Source organism: Pan paniscus, chromosome X (assembly GCF_029289425.2).
Source record: "Pan paniscus chromosome X, NHGRI_mPanPan1-v2.0_pri, whole genome shotgun sequence".
NCBI lineage: Eukaryota > Metazoa > Chordata > Mammalia > Primates > Hominidae > Pan > Pan paniscus.
The window spans coordinates 101252255-101271002 of NC_073272.2; the positions used below are offsets into that span (position 1 = coordinate 101252255).

At 42.5% G+C, this 18748-nt stretch overlaps 1 protein-coding gene across 20 annotated transcripts; it reads right to left on the reverse strand.

Annotated features, from left to right (window-relative positions):
• Window positions 1-211: 211 nt before the first annotated feature.
• On the reverse strand, window positions 212-4823 carry ARMCX2 (armadillo repeat containing X-linked 2). 20 transcript variants are annotated; one of them, XM_063601544.1, is made up of 6 exons: window positions 4695-4823; window positions 4368-4438; window positions 4013-4085; window positions 3398-3462; window positions 3007-3079; window positions 212-2646 (listed from the first exon to the last, which is right to left on the reverse strand). In XM_063601544.1, exon 6 carries the CDS (start codon window positions 2517-2519, stop codon window positions 621-623), a length of 1899 nt encoding a protein of 632 aa, XP_063457614.1. In that variant the 5' UTR covers window positions 2520-2646; window positions 3007-3079; window positions 3398-3462; window positions 4013-4085; window positions 4368-4438; window positions 4695-4823; the 3' UTR covers window positions 212-620. The 20 variants fall into 20 exon arrangements, with proteins under 20 accessions (XP_063457614.1, XP_063457616.1, XP_014198992.1 ...); XM_063601546.1 differs by having other exon boundaries at window positions 3429-3506; XM_014343506.4 differs by having other exon boundaries at window positions 4013-4073; window positions 4356-4438.
• Between the last annotated feature and the right edge of the window lie 13925 nt (window positions 4824-18748).

Genomic DNA, 18748 nt, shown 5'->3' on the forward strand with positions numbered 1-18748 from the left:
ATGCGCCCTTCCTCCTTGAAGCTTTCTCAGCAACCTCTGCTTCATTTAAACAGATAGTGTATATTTGACAAAGAGCATATGCCCAGGTACTGTTAGTAATCCTTTTGTATTTATTTATTATTATTATTTTTCATAGATCTTTGTATATATACTTTTGTATTTATGTACCTTATCTCTCCATCTGGATTTTAAATTCAAGCATTAGAACGACTTTTTGTCAGTTGAAACATACAACTTTATTGATGATACACAAATGAAGTCTTTGGTGGATAAATTCAAGTCAAAACAAATAATAGAACAGTAGGCCATTCATAATGGACAGGTTTACTGTCAATTCAGAAGAACCAGTAAAAATATTTCTATCCAAGCAGCACGATTAAAGTCACAAATATGTTTTCAGTACAAGAGGTCTATTTATTTGGTATTCATAAAATGGTTCAGCTTAAAGCTGGTGACTGTCACAGATAACATCACTCTGGATGATACATTATTCAACACTGGCAGCTGAAAGGATCCCTTTACTATATGAGCAAGTGGAAAAGCAGTAACTTTCAATTTTCAACGCTTCCACACTGCAAAATCATGAAATTTCTTCAAGTCTTTTGACGATACATAACCAATCAGAATTTGTTCACTAGTTTTATAACTTTCACTTTCACTAAGAGGTCATGGTGATTTGCTAAGGCTCTAATTTTCTTAACACACACTCCAGATGTAGTGCATAAGTAAAAAAGGGAACCTTTATTGAATTCTCTATAGTTAAACACTTCTGCTCTGAGATTGTCATAGATAATCTCAAATAGAGTAAGGGCATTAATAAGGATTTCTGATTCCACGTAAGAATTATAGAGGGAACTAAATGATGCTGGCACTTGGGTACTGAGAAGTTTCTTCAACATATCTGGATTTTCAGCAAAATTCGAAAGGATTTTCAAAATCTCAACCTTGATTTTTCCACCTCCCTGAGATAGCAAACGGAAAAAGTTTGCAATGGAATTGACAAGCAGGTGTTGGTAGTCATTAGTAATAGTCATGTTTGTTAGAAATTTTAGTCCAACTACTTGAACTGCTGAGTTCAGGTTAGAGGCCATGATATCATCCATCACTTTATTCATGTACACCTGAAGCCGGCCCTGATTTTCATAATTCTCACTCAGGTTATTCATGGCCATTAAGGCTTTTTCCTTAATGTGTGGATCAGTTTTGTTGATCATGTTTGCAATAATTGGGAGGCCTCCCAATTTGCGGATTGTCTCTTGATTGCATGAATAATTGGCATTGTTGCTCAGAGTGAGCAAAGCTACCTGTTGGATGAAAGGATCATCAGATTTCTGAAGCAAGGCAAGGACCTTCCTGAGATCGCGGACACCCAGAATCTCATCAATTTCATAAGGAAAGGGGCGCTTCTGCATGGCAACGGGTCTTCTTCCCCTCCCTCTGCGCTGGGTCTCGGGCTCAGAGTCTGAATCTGACTCTGTGTCAGTCCACCCGGACTCCCCTTCCTCAGAATCAGGGACCTCTGCCAGGAAAGCCTGTCCGCCATTAGCAGAGGCTGCAGCAGCTGCTGCAGCCCCATCTCCAGGACGGAAGCCCATCCCCAGTTCGTCTACTTCAACCTTGCTTTTCTTGCCCTTGCCCTTGCCCCCATTCCGGGACCTGGTTACACCCTTGCCTCCACCTTTGGGTACCGCTCCAGTCGCTGATGTGGCTTTCGGTATAGCCCCAGTGTGAGCCCCAGGGGTTGCTTTCTTGGCAGCTGATGTTCCAGGAACCACCGCTGTTCTAGGGGAACCAGAAGTTCCAGGAGACTCTGCAGCCCCAGTAGGTGCTGCAGCCCCAGTAGGCGTTGCGGGCACAGGAGCCTCAGCTGCCTCGGTAGGCGATGCCACCCCGGGAGCTTCAGCTACCTTGGTAGGTGCTGCTACCCTAGGACCCTCGGTCACCTCAGCGGGTGCTGCCGCTTCGGTAGGCACCACTGTCCCAGGAGGCACCGCTGCCCTGGAAGTCTCCGCTTCTCTGGGAGCTTCTGCCACTTTGGGAGCCCCTGCCATTGCAGGGGCTTCTGCAGCCCCAAGGGCCTCTGTCACCCCGGGAGGTGGTGCTATTGCAGAAGACATTGCAGCCCCAACTACTGATTCGGCCTTAGGCCCAACCCCGGCTCCATCTGCCTCTTGGGCCTGACTGCCTGCCCCACTCTGAGCCTCAGGGCTGGATGCAGCTGGGGCCACTGCCTCAGCTCCAACTGTGTCCAGAGCAGAGGCTTCATCCTGGGCCCTGTCCTCTGCTTCAGCACGGACTGGGGTTGGGGGACTGAATCCTGACCCAAGGTCGATTGTGAATCCAGCTCTTAGCCCAGCTCTAGCCCTGGCTCCAGTCCCAGCCACAGCCCGGTTTTTGGGCTTGGCCATTCTCTTCTTGGTCTGGTCTCTCCCTCTGGTGTATTTGTAGACACAGTACCAGGCACCAGCCCCTATCACTATCCCCGCCGCTACACAGCCAGCATCCCGAACGCGGCTCATGGTGCAGCTGGGGTTATTCACTGATCCAGGGCGTGGAACTGGATTGCTTAAGGTTAAGGGATGCCTGCTCGTCCGGGTGAGGCTCTTCAGTTTAGGCTTACAAGTTCTGCTGAGGCTTAGGCAGGGCCTAGGGGTAAAGGATAAAAATGAGGCTTAGGGCTCTGGCTCACTTCGTGTCTAACCAGTTCTACTTAGAGAAGAGTTTAGGGACACAATGCTTCGTTGGCGGGCTAGCACCCAGACACAGGTGTCAAGGCCTGTGTTTGCTGATTCACAGACCTAGTTTAACGTTTTCTACATCTTCAACCTTAGCCTGCTCTGCCAATGCCTACAACTTCCAGCATCTAAATGGAAGGACGAGAGGCAGTACAGACATGGGTAAAGCTGGTAGAGAGCTGGAAAAACAGTAGAGATCATCTCAGATTCTGCTATGATGCCCCACCCCCTACCCCCCAGGTCCCTACATGGTGCTCATGCACATACCAACCTTCTGGGATCAAGAGCAGTTTGCTTTTTTCCACTGTAGCTGCAGTTGCACAGAGCCCAAAAGGAAGACAGACCTGAGGACAGATCAGAAAGGGCGTTTTTGAGCCATTGGTGGACGAATTCTGGTTCTTTTCCTGATTTGGACCCCTGTGGGTCAAAGGTTTTCCCGCCTCAGGGATCCTCTTTTCCTCTTCAGCCTCTCCTCCCCCAAATATTAACTAAGGCAGATGCCACGCCCCTTTCTCTGCACCAAAAAGAAAGGGCCTGGGGCAAGGGTGTCTTTGAAATTAAAAGAGAGAAGATGCAGGAGGAGCCTCTGGTCCCATACTCTACTCTTGTCTCTGCCACACCCACACCAGGGGGCCCCAGACAATTCCAACCCCAGCACTGACCCTCCAAAGATTCAAGGCTGTTTCTCCTTACTTCAGTTCAGTTAGAGCTTCATCCTAAGGACAGACTGAAGAGCAGAAATATAGACTGTCGACGTTAGACAATGAAAGCCTGGTGGATGGATCAGCATCCAGGACAAGGGTCTCAGTAACTGCCTTTTCGTGTTTGCACATCAGAATGTCAAATGATTCTACCTCTCAATTCCTTCAACTCTTCTCACCCCACCCCTCGCACCTCAATCCTCCTCCTGCGCAGGCTCCCCAGGCACTCAATCCCTCCTTCCGCTTTGCCCCGCCCCCGTCCGCCATTTCTCCGGGACACACCGCCACACCCCTTCTCCTGCAACGAAGCGGGAGGGGAGCGGGGCGAGGGTGCAGCAAAAGCTGGATGGGACGCGGTATGGGGGACTCCTGCCAAACAATTCAGTGTTCCCCTCCCAGGATCACCCATCTTTCGCTCCCCAGCCCCTAGGCCTAGCGTTAGCCTGCAGAAGAGGGGCCTCAACGTCTGCCTTTTCGGGTTCAGGGTCGAGATTTTCCACGATTTCTCTGCTATGGGCTCTACCTCCCACTTCCCACAAATCCCCCCAACAACCGCCATTTCTCCCGCCTGCATACCCGAATTCCTTTTCCAGGACTGAAAAGACGGGGGGTGAACGGCTGTGTGGGCCGGAGGTGTCTGGAAAGCAGTCTGCGAGTTAACAAGGCGGTTTAATACCAGATTCTCTCAGGGTCCGCCCCCTCCCCCCCACCTCCCGTGAAGCCCAGACAGCGCCAAACCCGCCACCTCTCCAACAGCAGCTGGTACACCCATTTCCCAGCACTCCCAAATCACAGAGGGTCGGCTGGGGGATGGGAGGGTGCGGGGGCGGTGGTGGGGAAAGTCAGGGTGGGAGTGTGCCGCCCAGATTGTTACCAAATTGCATGCCCCACCCCCGCCTCCTGGTTACCCTTTCCCAACCTCCCTGCTGGCCTTCTATGCGCTGCCACGTTTATTTCTCTTCCCTCCTCCTCTCAAAACAGGACGGGATGTGGGGTGCGGGCCTGAATATTATAAACAAAACCAAAAAACACTGGCTGGAAAGGAAGTAAGCGGATTCTTCGTAAAGTCTATCAAAAGTCTTTTCGTTTCCCCCTCCCCCTTTCCCCGCCGCCCACCAAAATGAGCCGCGTTTGAGCACCTCAGGTCTGGAAAGCCGGCCAGGAGTGGGGGAGACCGAGGCACCCGCGGCCTCCGACTCCCGCATCCCTAGATTACCCCTATTCAGGGGTCCCAGACTGTGCCCACCCTCACACCCACCTGCCCGAATCTGGGGGAATTTTCTCCTCCTCCTCCTCGCCTGGGTTAAACGCACGGCAGCGAGCTGCGCAATAGAGTTGGTACCCAGAGGAGGACGGAGAACGACGGTCAGGGCTTTAAGTACCTTTGCCCACGTCAGCTCCTGGTCACGTGAGGGCTGCATCGCCAGTAAGCTTGGGTCCCCAATTTCCACTCCTACCAAGAGTACGAGCCCCCTCCTTTACTTCCATTCCCATCTCACCCCACCACATCAGGTCCTGTCACTCATTTTTTTGTCTTTGTAGTCCTGGAGGCCTAAAGTAGCCCCTTCTCCCTGCTTTCACAATTTGCCTTTCTCTGGTTACCTGGGAGGGGCTGCATCTTCTCGGAGGGCTACTGAAAATTTTTACTTTTTTGTTGGGGAATTGTTTCATCCTTTCCTGGGCTACTGGACCCTCTTCCATCTCTCCACCTCTAGTTCCTCAGCCCCTAGTCCCCAGGATTTTCCTTGCAGTTGACTCCCTGTTCCAGTATAGCTAAGGGGCAGAGTGTCAGAAAGGAGACAAGGAGTGGGAGTGGGGTCTGTACTTCTCAAATACTTCTGTTTTGTTTTCAAAACTATCATCATGCTTTATTTTTATAGTAAGAAAATTCAGTAAAACAAGAATTCAATGTGGGAAGTAGCAACAAAAAAAGGGTGGGCATGTTTTGTAAAGAAAAAAGGTTTCCTGCGTCCATTGGAAAGCACCATTAATTTTGGTTAATTTTTACCGAATAGAACATGAATTCTTTTGGTCACATAGGAAATAGTTTTTAAAATATGCTAAGGTATTTGAACATCTAAAATGGAATATTTCTCAATAAGATAAGCATATTTCCATGTGATCTGTAAATTGATCCACAGAGAGATGTTCAGTTCTTCAATCTTGTTTATTTTGGACAAATAATACGCTACTTTTTTCTCCTTCTGGGACAGCTTTTAAGTTGCATAAATAAATGATCCTGTCTTGTCCTGTTAGAGAAACACATTTATTTAATATTCCCAAACCATTGCTGACTGCTGTGTGTGAACCTCCTATAATTTGATGGCTGTAACCATGACAGTTTTAAACACCTGTCTTCGGATTAGGTTCCAGTTAATGATTCAACTCTGGGCAAAAGGAAGAGCTGTGAGGCCAAGGAAACTGAGTGTGGTGGGTGCAGAGTGGTCAAATCCTCCCTGCCCTGTCAGGAGGAGGAGGGAGATGCTGTCTCTCTACTCCCTCCCATATGCCAGAGCCGCTCATCTCCTGCATTCAGGTACCTGGCTCAGTTGCTCACACCCAAAATATATCCAGACAAGTGACCAAGATGCAGACCTGGTTAAATGTCTTTGGCTCTTTCCGTCCCTCCCCCAAGTTCCCAGAGGAAACCCATTGATGCATAGAAAGGATTGCTGTTCTTACCTGACCCTGCAGCTGACGATTTGTGAAACCTGTGATTTCACAAAAAGGTTTTTGTGATCACACAAAAAGTGATTGTTGGGGGAAGTTCCCAGGCCTGACTGCTGTCTGTCCTTATTCGTGGTTACCAGTGAACCTTGCTTCAAACACTGTCTGCTACTACCACCTGGCCTAAGAGATGCATCCTCCTGGGCCTCTCACTTCTGGCCTCCTTAGCTCCAGGGGACCTAGGAAGAGTCTAGCCTTCCTGCAAGGTTACTGCCTGCCAGTACACATCCACCTTGGTGCCCTCTCAACCAAATGTATGCCCAGGGAACAATCCCCACTGATAAACCCAGAGTAGGTGTTCTCGCCCGGTCAACTCTGTAGACCACCTGAAATTGCATTCACCTGCAAAGCTTTGTTTGGGATTATATGTGTGGTTAAATGCATTTTTTTCAGGAACAGAGATCACTGACCTCATCAGTTTCTCAAGGGGTCTGTAACCCCCGCCCTGCAAAAAATTAAGAGCTAATACAATGGCCAAGAGGGTCTGTGTTATATATATATAATAGTCCAGATTAGGAATCTTGTATTTTGTTCTGGTAATACAAGTATTATATATTAGTGGTTAAAAATATTCAAAACAATAAGGAAATATATAAAGTATACAGGGAAAGAAACTTTTGTTATCTTTTCCACTCCCAGCCACTGTCAACAGTTTCCAACTTTCTTTTTAGACACATTAGTAGTGCGTTTGTGCTTATTAATCAAGTTCCAAATTTTTGTGATCTGTCTTATTAATTCTAATTTAAAGTGATACCTTTGGTTTATCTTGGTATTACATATAATCATTTGTAAATGATGATTTTTCATTTCTTCCTTTCCAACATTTATGCCCCCTTTTCTTTCTTCTTCTGCATGAGTCATTCTTGGTTAAATTAGACATAAATGAAAATATCCTTAACCTGATGAAGAATATATCAGAAGTTCTTCTGATCTGGCAGATTCGTCCCTCCCTGTGGTCTACCAAGATCACAGAGCTTAATGACTGGCATTGACTAGAACTTCCTTACGAGCCTCCTGATCTTGTTCTTGAAGACAGTGGGAATGCCTCTTTTGTTTCATTATTTAGTATAACTTTTGTTGTTTGTGATTGATGTATTTTTTTTTCAAGGCTAATTTCACTTATGTTTACCAGTCCCTCTCTTTCTCTCTGTCGCACGTGCACACACACACGTAGTACAAAGAAATACTATCAGTGAATGGAGGCAAGTCATTAAGTTCTGTAATCTTGATAGTCCAGAGAAAGGGATGAATCTGCCAGATCAGAAGAGCTCCTGATATCTTCTTCATCAGGTTAAGGATATTTTCTTTTATATCTAATTTAATTCATCTAAGAACGACTCATTAAATTACGTATAATTCTTTACTACATAAATGAAGTTCCCTCCTATTCCTATTTTACTTTTTTTAAAATTAGGAATGGTTACTTATTTTATCAAATGCTTTCATTATGAGGTTTCTTTTCTTCTTTGGTTTGCTGTTGTCAGGAATGATGTAGACAGGCCAGTCTCCCTGTCACTCTTCTCTTCCTATAGTTTATTCTCAACATATCCAGACACATGTCCCTTGTTCAAACTCCCCACCCACTTCCTGTGTTGTTTAGAGGAAATATAAATGTCCTTATTATAACTGACAAGGCCCTACCCTGTTCAATCTTACTACTTTTCTGCCTAATCTACTTCTCTCTCTCTATCTAACTCATCCTACTCAGTCATCTTGGCTTTCTTGATGTTCCTGGAATATACTGGACATGTTCCCTTTACAGAGCCTTTTCAGTTGCTCGTCTCCTTACCTGGGATGTATTTCCATCCCACATCACCACACTTAGTTAGATCCCTCACAGACTTCAGATCTTTACTCAAAGGTCACCTTTTTAGTGAGTCCTTCCTTGGTCACCCTTTCTAAAAGTTCATCCCATCTTGACTTTTCATATCTTCTTTCCTGCCATTTATTTTTTCTTTAGTACTTATTAATAACAATACACTATATGTTTTATCTTGTTGGTTGGTTGTCTCTTTCACTAGAAAGTAAGAACTATGAGGTTAGAAATTTAGGTCATCTCTATTCACCGCTGTAACCACAGCATCAAGAACAATGCATGGCATGTAGTACCTGCTCAGTACACATGTTGAATAAATGAATAAATGAATGAATGGCTTTCCAACACTCAACCACCTTTACACTCCAGAAAAAAGCCTAGTTGGTTCTGGCATATCATCAGATTTGTAAACTCTCAAATGAGTGATTACCTAATCAGGATGTTGTCATGGGACAAGATGTAGAAAACTTAAGATTGCTTTGAGTGACATGTGCAGAACTCATTATGCAGTGAGAATTATTGTTTATGATATATGCCATTTAATAAAAGTGAATCATTTTTCTTGAATGGAAATAGTTCTTTAACATTTTTCAATAATAAAAATGCATGTTTGTATAACAAAGAACAGAATGGTGTTAACAAGAAAGTAACAGAATCCATTCCTACTGTTTCCTTTCCTGACACTCCCTCCCTCATCTTCATTTCCAGGTATTTTCAGGACTGCAGAGATGAACATTAGTGAGCCCAAATAGAAGTGGTGAAGGGAGCAGAGAAGAGGATGGGCCCGTTTCCCAGAGAAGCAGAAATGACCAGTAGCTCAGGAGAAGATGCTGTTTCTTCTGGTAATCAGAGAAAGATGACACTTTTGTTGTGTGCACGAAGACTAAAAAGAAAACAAGTGACAGTGCCCTGCATGGTGGAGGTGGTGGGAGGGAAGGCGGGGGAGTGAGGGGCCTTGCAAATAATGAGAGGGGAAATTTGGGACCCAGACTCACCAGTGACGTGGCTTCACGTGACCAGGAGCTGACATGCTGGTGTGTTGGTCCAAATAGCGGTTCCTGCTCAGCTACCAGCTCCCTGTTTCCTTAAAGGTGGTGTGACTGTGGCCAAAGAAGGTGGAGGAGGACAGGGAGGAAACCCATCCAGATCCTTGTAGGTTGCTGTGAAGGTGGGTGTTGATTGGAGACTCCTGAAGTCCAGGTGGAAGGGAGCAGCACAATTTTCAAGTTAGGAGGCACTTCTCTGTTTCCCCAAGGGGACAACCCGAACCCAGGCTTGTTCTCATTTTGTGACTTGTCAAAGGCAGGGCAGTGTCAGCAGCAGAAATGGTTGACATTGGTGACTAGAGGAGGTGGAGGGGAGAAAGTGGTTATCATGTAGCACAGTGACGGAGGACTGTGAAATAAGAGACAGGCTTGACAACCTGGATTCTGAACAGGGAAAGGTCTGGGTCTGGACCTACATTCAGATGTTGGTGCATCCACTGAGCACTAAGTCCGAATTGTCTTTTCTTTGTTCCTGTCTGGTTTTCGCTTCCGTCTGTCTGTGTCTGCTGTTCTGTCCATCAGTGGTGGGTTTTCCACGCAAAAGGAGGAGAAGCTAAAAGCTTCATTTCCTTCCTCCTTCCCCTCCCCCTAAACACTCAGTCCCTACATCCAACTTGATTGAAGCTTCAAACTCCTGCCCTCAATGTGTTCTCACTAGCCTAAGGGAGCACCCCTGAGACATTCACAGTGCTGTAGAATGGTCCGAGTTTAGAACTCAGACTTGATGGCAGTGGGACTGGTGATTCGGGCTGGTGCCTCGTACTACATATACTGACTGGCCTGTGGTAGACAGCAGAAAAAGAAGAGACCAGCTGATTTGAAAAACAATAATCACGTCTACAAAAGTTTAGAAAATACAGAAAACTATAAGAAATAAAATAAAAATAAGCCACCAATAATTACCACTCCTTGTCTTTCCTCTCTAAGAATGTGGTTGTGTGTATTTAACATTATTGCAGTCATACTATATGTTGCCCTGAAATTATTATTTTTTCAGGTGCATTGCAGGGTATTACTTTTATTAGTTAATGAAAATGCTTCATAAACATCCTATTAATTAATGTTTCATAATAACAAAGCATAATAATCATAACCTTACCCTTTTGCTGCCTTTCATGAAGCAGGTATGAAACTTAACTCATGTGTGAAAGAATTATTAAACATCTTTATTTTTGTAAAAAAAACCCAGTCCTCTGTAGATTCCAGGATGGCAAAACATCCTATCACATGGATTTGGAGGTGGTGCCAGGTCCCTGGGGTTACCCATTACCAAGGTATTGGGGAGTGTCTTTCTATACTTGTTATAGCTGTGAAACGGATCATCCATGTTTCCATGAGTTTCCATGAGCCTTTCAATGGGCCAGTTAAGCAGCTTGTGCGACATGCTTGGCATAGAGGGGACAGGAATTTGGTGAGACTGGGCATCCTGGATAGGACTCAGCCTCCAAGGTATATCACATGGCCATCAGCATTGAATTTCTACTCTGTTCTCTAGGTTGCTGGGGAGCAGGCCAGAGGTCCCATCTGCTGAAGGAATTCAAAGGCCCCTGTCTTTTCCCCTTCAGTAGTGGTGGTGAGGCATTTTCTTTTTAGTGTGAGGGAAATATTTCACTCCTCGAACTCTGTTCTTCACAATGGACTTGGATTTCTGGGAAATGAACTCTGGGAAGTCCTGACGTAAGCTTTCTCTGAGGCAAGGAAGTGCAGAGTTAGCTTGACTGAGAAAGGGAAAGTGGAAAATGTAAACAGACAGAGATGAAATATAAATTAGTACCCTGGTGACTTAAGTGGGGTTCCCTAGAAGCAGAACCAAGAATGGGGATTCTTGTGAAAGTGGTTTATCGAGGGAGTATCCTTAGATGAAACCTATATGGAAGTAAAGGGAGCAGCATAGGACAGGGGAAGAAACTAAGCATAGATATAATCCAGCTGAAATCTAGCCTCAGCCTGAGCCCAGGGGGACTGTGGAACGTGAAGGGCACCAGGGAAAGAACACACCTTGAGACAAGGGAGCCGGGCTTTTATACCCACTGATTGCAAGACAGGATGCATGAGTGGGTGGCGGGCGGTGGGGCGGGGGCGGGGGGGAACAGGGCGCGGTGTGGGGTGAGAAGAGAGAGGTTTTAATTCCTCAGGTTTTCTAGACATAGTGGATCTGACAAGGGCAAGAGTACAAATCTTCAGCAGCCAACACTCACAGCAGCTAGGGGATGGATGCACTGGCCCAATAAGTGGAATCTGGACAGGGCATCAATAGCGTCCACTATAACTAGCCAATCTGCATTCTAGCAGTGAAAATGTACTTCCTACCTATGTGTCCCACCCCCACCAGGAGGCCTTAATTTCAGCGTTACTAGCTGTAGAATCTCTTCATGTGTTCAGTCTACTAGGAAATGACCAACTTCTCCATTAACAAAAGAAAAAGAAGAGAATGCTTGTGCTTCTCTAATCTTCTAGTGGTTGTCTCAGAAATACCACCCTCAGAGGCTAGTTTTGTCTCTTTAACCTAGAATCAAATCTTCTCCTTCAATGTATACATTTCAGAAAAGGACTACATAACATGTAATTTAGCACTTAGTGAAAACGTGTTCTGCTTGTAATGACATTAAAGGCCAGTACAAAGTTTGAGGGAAATTTAGACGTAGGATGATTGGCTCTGGATAATTTAAAACAGATTTTGGCAAGTGTTAAAATGAACACCATACAACTTGCCTCTGAATTTCTTTAAATTAGTGAAGAAGTTGCTAAAGGAAAGGCAGACATCATTCACTTAATTCAATCCAAGGTGAGCCAAGCAAAGATGGAAGGGTATCATGGCAAAGGGAGCTTGCCACCCTGACAAATGGACTGCCCATTAATCTAACATCCATATAGTAGCCTTGGGCTCTTGGGGATAGAAGGTGCCTTGGAGGAGTATAAACTTTGAGCTTCCATATTGCTAATATGGAAGAAAAATTAGCCTTATTTATTTTTGTGGTTCCCTCACTCATTGAGTGTTGTCAAAATTTGGGAGCCAAGATATCAGAAAAGCAAGCCCTTCCACAAACGTTATTGCTGAGGCACATATTGTCCCAGATTGCAAACTCATTTAGGGCTTAATGGCTCTGGTGCTTCTGTGCTGTGCTAGAGGAACAGCAATCTTTGTCAAAGCTGGAGTTGCTAGGCTTAGGATCCAGTTTCCCTGGTGCATTTCATGGCTGTCCTGTCTGGGGCTTGCAACATCTTTGAGACACTGTTGGAGTAGGGCACAGGTATCTCCTTATCTCCTTATTTAGGAGCCCTCCGTTGCTTCATCCTCACTAACCCTGTCCCAGAACAGAGGAGGGTTTTTTGTTGTTGTTGCTGCTGTTGTTGTTTGTTTTTTAACAGGGGAAAAATTCCTGTCTTTTAAAACACAAGTTATCTCGCTCAACTTCACAGATAAGGCCGGAAGAGAATAAGTAAATTAACCAAGACTCTATAGACATTGGTGGGTCATTAAATACGTTTTTTCTCATTTTAAAAGTATGTATCCAGTTAAAATAATTAAATACTGAGAAACAGTACTATTATTCAATTTACTCCCCTCTCCTGTCCCCAACCAGTTTCATTTGTAATTAAAAGTTATAACTTCTAACACTGTAATATAACTAAATATTATAGAACATTATAGGATAAGATGTGAGAGTCTACAGAAAATGTCTCCATAACAAAGGTTCCCAGTTCTCAGCTAATTGCCGACTTTATTCAATATAAGCATTTCTTTCACAACTATGTTTTCATAATTCAAACTGGATACAATGTAATTGATCAATAAGAAGACCTAATTTGCATTGTGCAAAGAGTAGTTGGTAATAATGTCATCAAAACCAGAAGCCATTATCAGTTGCGTTTAAAGCAAAAAACCTTGAGACACACCACAAGATGCCTTTCAGTTTTGTTTATCGTAACAGTGGGTGATAAATGTGATAAAAATTGATAAGAATGTGTAAGAAGCTTTATGTTAGTTATAGAGCTCAGGGTGATAAGGAAAATAAAAGACATCACTCGAGCAAATATTTCTGAATTTGTTCACTGAAGTCTGTTTTATAGTTACACACTTACAGGTCTAATAAAACCTTTATTATTGAAATTTCTGTAGAAAACATAACTTTGTTATTGCAAGTTGCAACTTCTCTGGACCTTAATTTCACTTTCTCAACTGAAACAAATGTTTTTAGATGGGAATTTTGAAAAATGTCGGTTTCTTTGAAATGCAAATACTGCCTTAGAGGAGAGCAGGGTGTACTTGTGAATCATGTGAACCATTAAGTAACCATGACAATCCTGACTACTAAGTGGAGAAGTGCCTTTCTGTTATCTAGATCTACGGCCCCCAAGGAATTTGAGACTCCATAAACATGTTTTTCACCTATTTTAGTTTTACTTTAAAGGGTGAGTCTAGAATTGGTTCACTGGCTGACCATACAATAAAAATCAAATCAAGAAGAATTTGGGGACTCCAAACCAATCTCCTGTAACATGTGCACTTCCCATATTATATGTTGCAGTAGATCAGATGGTATCTTGGGAAAAGGAACTCAAGCACCTGAATCAACACCTAGAAATGCCTCATCAATCTCACACTAACCCTGTGGCTTCCCACTCCTCTAGAAAATACAACATTTATTATAAATCAGGGAGACAGTATGCTTCCTTAGGCACTCTTCTTTCCTCCTAATGCCTGGCATAAAACTCTAGGGTTGCAGCCTCCAGATTCTTTTGGAGCATGAATAATAATAATAATAATAACTAATGTGATGAAGCTTTCCATGAGCTATTTCAATCTTCACAAAATGTCACTGGAAATGGTATGAGTTTAGAGATGAGGAAATGGAGATGCAGAGAGGTTAAACAACTTTGCCAGTGTGCATACGGCTAGAAATTAGTGAAGGTAGTCTGAACTGTGTTCTTCACCACTGGATTATGCTGCCTGTTAAGGCCAAGAGCCCTCAAAAGCCTAAAGAATAGAAAGGTAGTAAAGAATGGCAACCCCTAGGCTGCTCTACCCCCAGAAACAAAGACACACTGTTAGCAGGACCCCACCATGGTAAGGAAATAAATGATATTGCCTCTGGGGGATTACAAAAGTCCTTTTCCACACCATGTGAGAAAATTTAGGCATCAGCTGTCTGTGCCTCATGGTTTTCCCTGTTTCTCATTTCTCTTCTCCCTTTTCATGGTTGGGTGTCCTCTAGCCAGCTGATCCTCCCTCTGGTTTCTGAAAGCTGATGACACTCACATCTTCATCTCCCAGTGCAGGCCTCACACCTGAGTTCCAGATCCATATGATCAACTGGTCACTGAAGAGCTCCTTTTGGGTAACTCACTGCCTCCCACACCTCAACTTTTCTCAACCTGAACTCCTCCACTTTCTCCTCAAATACCTGTTTCTCCTTCCCTTCCTCCTCTTCTTCCTGCTTCTCCTCAAAGGGTTCTTACTCTCTATGACGGACACCATCAATGCACCTCACTGGCCAAGCTAGTCTCTCTTCTCTGCCTCACCCCCACATCCCATCTGCTATTGTCTGAAGGTTGGTGCCTCCCCAAAATTCACATGTTGGAACCTAATAACCAGTGTGATAGTATTAAGAGATGAGGCCTTTGAGAAGTAGTTAAGTCAGAGGAAGGCTCTACCCTCATGAATGGGATGAGTCCCCTTAGAAGAGAGGCTGGAGCAAGCTCCCTTAGCCCATTCTGTCATGCGAGGACACAGTAACAAGGCACCATCTATGAAGCAGGGGAACCCTCACCAGATACCACATTGCTGACACCTTGGTCTTGGACTTCCCAGCCTCTAGAACTGTGAGTGATGTATTTCTGTTGTTTATAAATTACCCAGTGTAAGGTATTTTGTTATAGCAGCCCCAGTGGACTAAGACACCACCCATGTACCTCTGAGATGTCTCTCATCAGTCCACTCCTACCAGATGCCACTCCTGCCTACCTTGCCCTGGCCATCTCTCTTCTGGATATCTGCAGCAGCCTCCTCTGCTGTGGGGTGGGGGTGGGGACAACTCCAATACACTGTAGCCAAAGACACCTTCCTAAAATCTGAGTGCTTCCATGTCTGACTGAGAACATCTCAATGTCTGGCTTCCCAATGTACTGGGGACAAGGTCCAATCAACCTTAACGTGGCAGACAAGACCTTCCACTGCCTTGTCCCTGCTTACTTCTCTATCTTCACTACTTTGGCCATACTGAACTTTTCTAAGATCTCTGAATGCATACTGCTCTCTCTCACCTCCTAGCTTTTACACATGTTGTGCTTTTGCCTCAAGGGAAAGTAAGGTCATGTCCCCACTCAACCTTGACTGGTGTGTTGGGTGTCTGTGTATTTTGCTATCATACCTGAACAGGCAGTCCTTTGATTGTGTCCTCCAATCCAATCATCACATCCATTGTGGCTGGCTTTTACTGGTTTAGCTTTCAGAGGAAAATCTTATTTCTAAATTCTTGAATTGTGTGTGTGTGTGTGTGTGTGTGTGTGTGTGCATCTCACTGAAACTCCTATCTACCAAAGTTATACATCTACTTTCAGTTCTTAAAAAATTGACTACAGGTGCATGATTTGTCCCATGAAACTAGGTGACAAAATGATTTTGTAATTTATTACCAGAAGTAGATTTTAGTTCTTTTTCTTCGTGCAAGCATTCCTTTAATTATCCAGTATGCTTTCTCATTGCTGGTCATTATTGATACTCAGGGGTATATTATGATCTAATAACTCATGCCTGCATTGTATCAACATTGTCAGCCTGGGTGCCACTTTCTCCAGCTGATGTGACTTTTAAAGAACTCATACTAACTGTTTTTCTTTTCCTGCAAATTTATCTTTAGAAACTTTGACCATTGCATCTTTGAGTAGCTTTTTATTTTTATGTCTGAACCCTCTTCTTTTTTGCTTTCCAATAGGTACTGGAGCAGAAGAGTCTCCTGCCTTAAATATCTTGCTAAATACATGGCATTGTTTATGAATCTGATTTTCTTTGTGTTGGAAATGCTATTAGGCACAAATTCATCTTTATGTTTCTTTAGTTTTTAACCTTTGAAAAGCAAGTTTGGTGCCATCTTAGGCCGGCTACCAGTTAAATTCCACCTCTTAAATATTTATTTTCAGGTCAAGTCCCAGTTAATTCATTCTTTTTCTGCAATTATATCCTCATCTGTTTTAGATGGTGCTAAACAGAATGTTTTGGCTTCACAAGCTAGTAAAACAATGTTCTCATGAATATATATATTGGCTCTGTTATTTCTGATTAAGGTGTATTATTTCTTTAGTGATTGCTTAATTCACATCTAATATTTGTTTTCCCCATTTTCCAGATTTGACTTTAAATTCTATGTTGTCTCTCCACATGAACTAATGCCTGTCTCTTGCTCCCAAGCAAGGATAACTCTATGTACTTCTCTTATTTAGAAGCAGTGGTCTTCCAAGTGAGGTGCATAGTCCCTAATAGATGTATGTTTTTGTTTTTTATCTCACTCTTTCAGATGATTAAGTTTTCTGTTTTATAATGTACATAACATATTAGTACAGTTATATTTTTATTATTTATGAAGAGATAAATACTGTATACATACATTGATGTGAGTGCTAATTTTTTTTGCCAGTAGGGGCCCATAATAAAAAACTTTTGGAAACCACTGAATTAGAATATTAGCCAGCAGACTTGCATATGCTAAGACACAACAATTTGCAGTATTGTCAGACACTACAGGCTAGAAGGAATTGAAGACTCTCTGAGTAAAGTGTGCAATGTATTCACTGAATGTTCCCATCCACCTTTTGTAAATTCTAGAGTTTTCATAGCCCAAAGCACACCATATCAAATCTTGCATGATAAACTGCACATATAATTAATTCAGCAGTACATGATTAGTACACAACCCTACATTATTAATTAAATTCATAGTAAAACTGTTTCATTAACATTGACTTTTGGGCCTAATACTAAAACTTGCAATTAGAAATTTTCATTGCCCATGACAAATAATTATTCTAATTTACAAGATAATAAAACCCTCAGCATATCGAAAAGTTCTTAATAATAAGTTAATTTTGAAAATAAAACTAACAGAGGCTAGATGTACTCAAGCTAAAGACTGTTAGACTTACTCAAATAGAAGGCCTTATCTATCCTATCAGCTTCCAGCTGATAGGTTTGCTCTCAGGTTGATGGGTTTACAGTTATTTGCCCTCCAAACAAATCTAGCAAGTAGTAGTACCACCAGTAGTTATTAAAATTCCAAGGCCACATTTTACTAAATTTGAGTTCTAATTTCTCTGAATTCTAACTTGAATGGTATATTTCCAATTACATTAACATTTCAAAACTACTAGATTTAACCATATGTAACCACTAGTTATATAGGTAGAAATGATAATACCACACTTGTGAAAAGATGTCTTTATTCATTCAAAATATGCCTCAGCAGCATTCATAGTTTTTCCCATTGGGAGAGTGCAAATAGTTCAAATTCTCCAATTACTGCCTCTTGAGTGACAAATATTTTGTTTCTTAGAAAGAGGGCCAAATGATGAAAAAGGTGGTAGTCCTTTGGAGAATATTCCAGTAGATGTGAAAAAATGTCATAGCCTAATTCAGTTTATTCTCTAAGGTGGTTTGTGATGTGTGTAGTCAAAAGCTGTCATCCAAAATGATGGATCATTGCTTATTAGTCAACATGGGTTACTTTTGAATCATTTAAAAAAGTAATCAGTTTTATTAAGTTATAATTTACCTGTACAATGAAGTTAGCTATCTTTAAATGTTCAACTTGACAGATTTTGAAAATTGTATCCAGTAATGTAAAAACTACCACAATCAAGATGTAAAATACTCCCATTACCCCAAAAGGAACCCATTAGCAGTCACTCCGCATTTCTCTCCCACCTCCACCCTCCAACTCTAGACGACCACCAATCTAATTTCTTTCTGTATTAGTTGGCTTATTCTGCATATTTAATATAAATGAATCATACAATACAATGCCTTTTGTGCCTGACTTCTTTCACTTAGCATAATGTTTTCAAAGTTCATCTGTGTTTACCCTGAACTAGTACTTTATTTCTTTTTATTGCCAAATAATATTCAATTGTATGAATATGCCATATTTTTATTTATCCATTCAACTGATGAACATTTGAGTTGTTTCTACTTTTTCCCTATTGTAAATAATGCTGCTATAAATATTTGTGGACAGGTTTTTCTGTTGTGGACATATGTTTTTATTTATCTTGGGTATATATTTAGGAGTAGAACTGCTAAGTCATATAGTAACTCTATGTTTAACATTTTAAGGGACTGCAAAATTGTATTCCACAGTGGTTGCAGCATTGTATATTCCCACCAGCAATGTATAAGGGTTCAAGTTGCTCCCTTTCCTTTCCAACATTTAGTATTGTTAGTCTTGTAATTATAGTCATTTAATTTTAAATTTTGAGAAAGTAAAATTTATCAATTTTAAATGAATTGCATAATTTTGGTGTCATGTCTAAGAATGTTTTATATAACCCAAAGTCAATACTTTTTTCTATGTTTTCTTTTCTTCTATGGATTTTAGAATCTGTATTTTACATTTAGATCTGTGATCCATTTTGAGTTGATTTTTTAATTATGGTGTAAAATGAAGGTCAAGGTGCTGCTTTTATGCATATGGATTTTCAATTGTTCTAGCATCGTTTTTTGAAAAGACATCT

What these genes read in the sequence shown, in the direction of transcription:
- ARMCX2 (XM_063601544.1), bottom strand. Translation starts at nt 2,519, where the DNA reads ATGAGCCGCGTTCGGGATGCTGGCTGTGTAGCGGCGGGGATAGTGATA.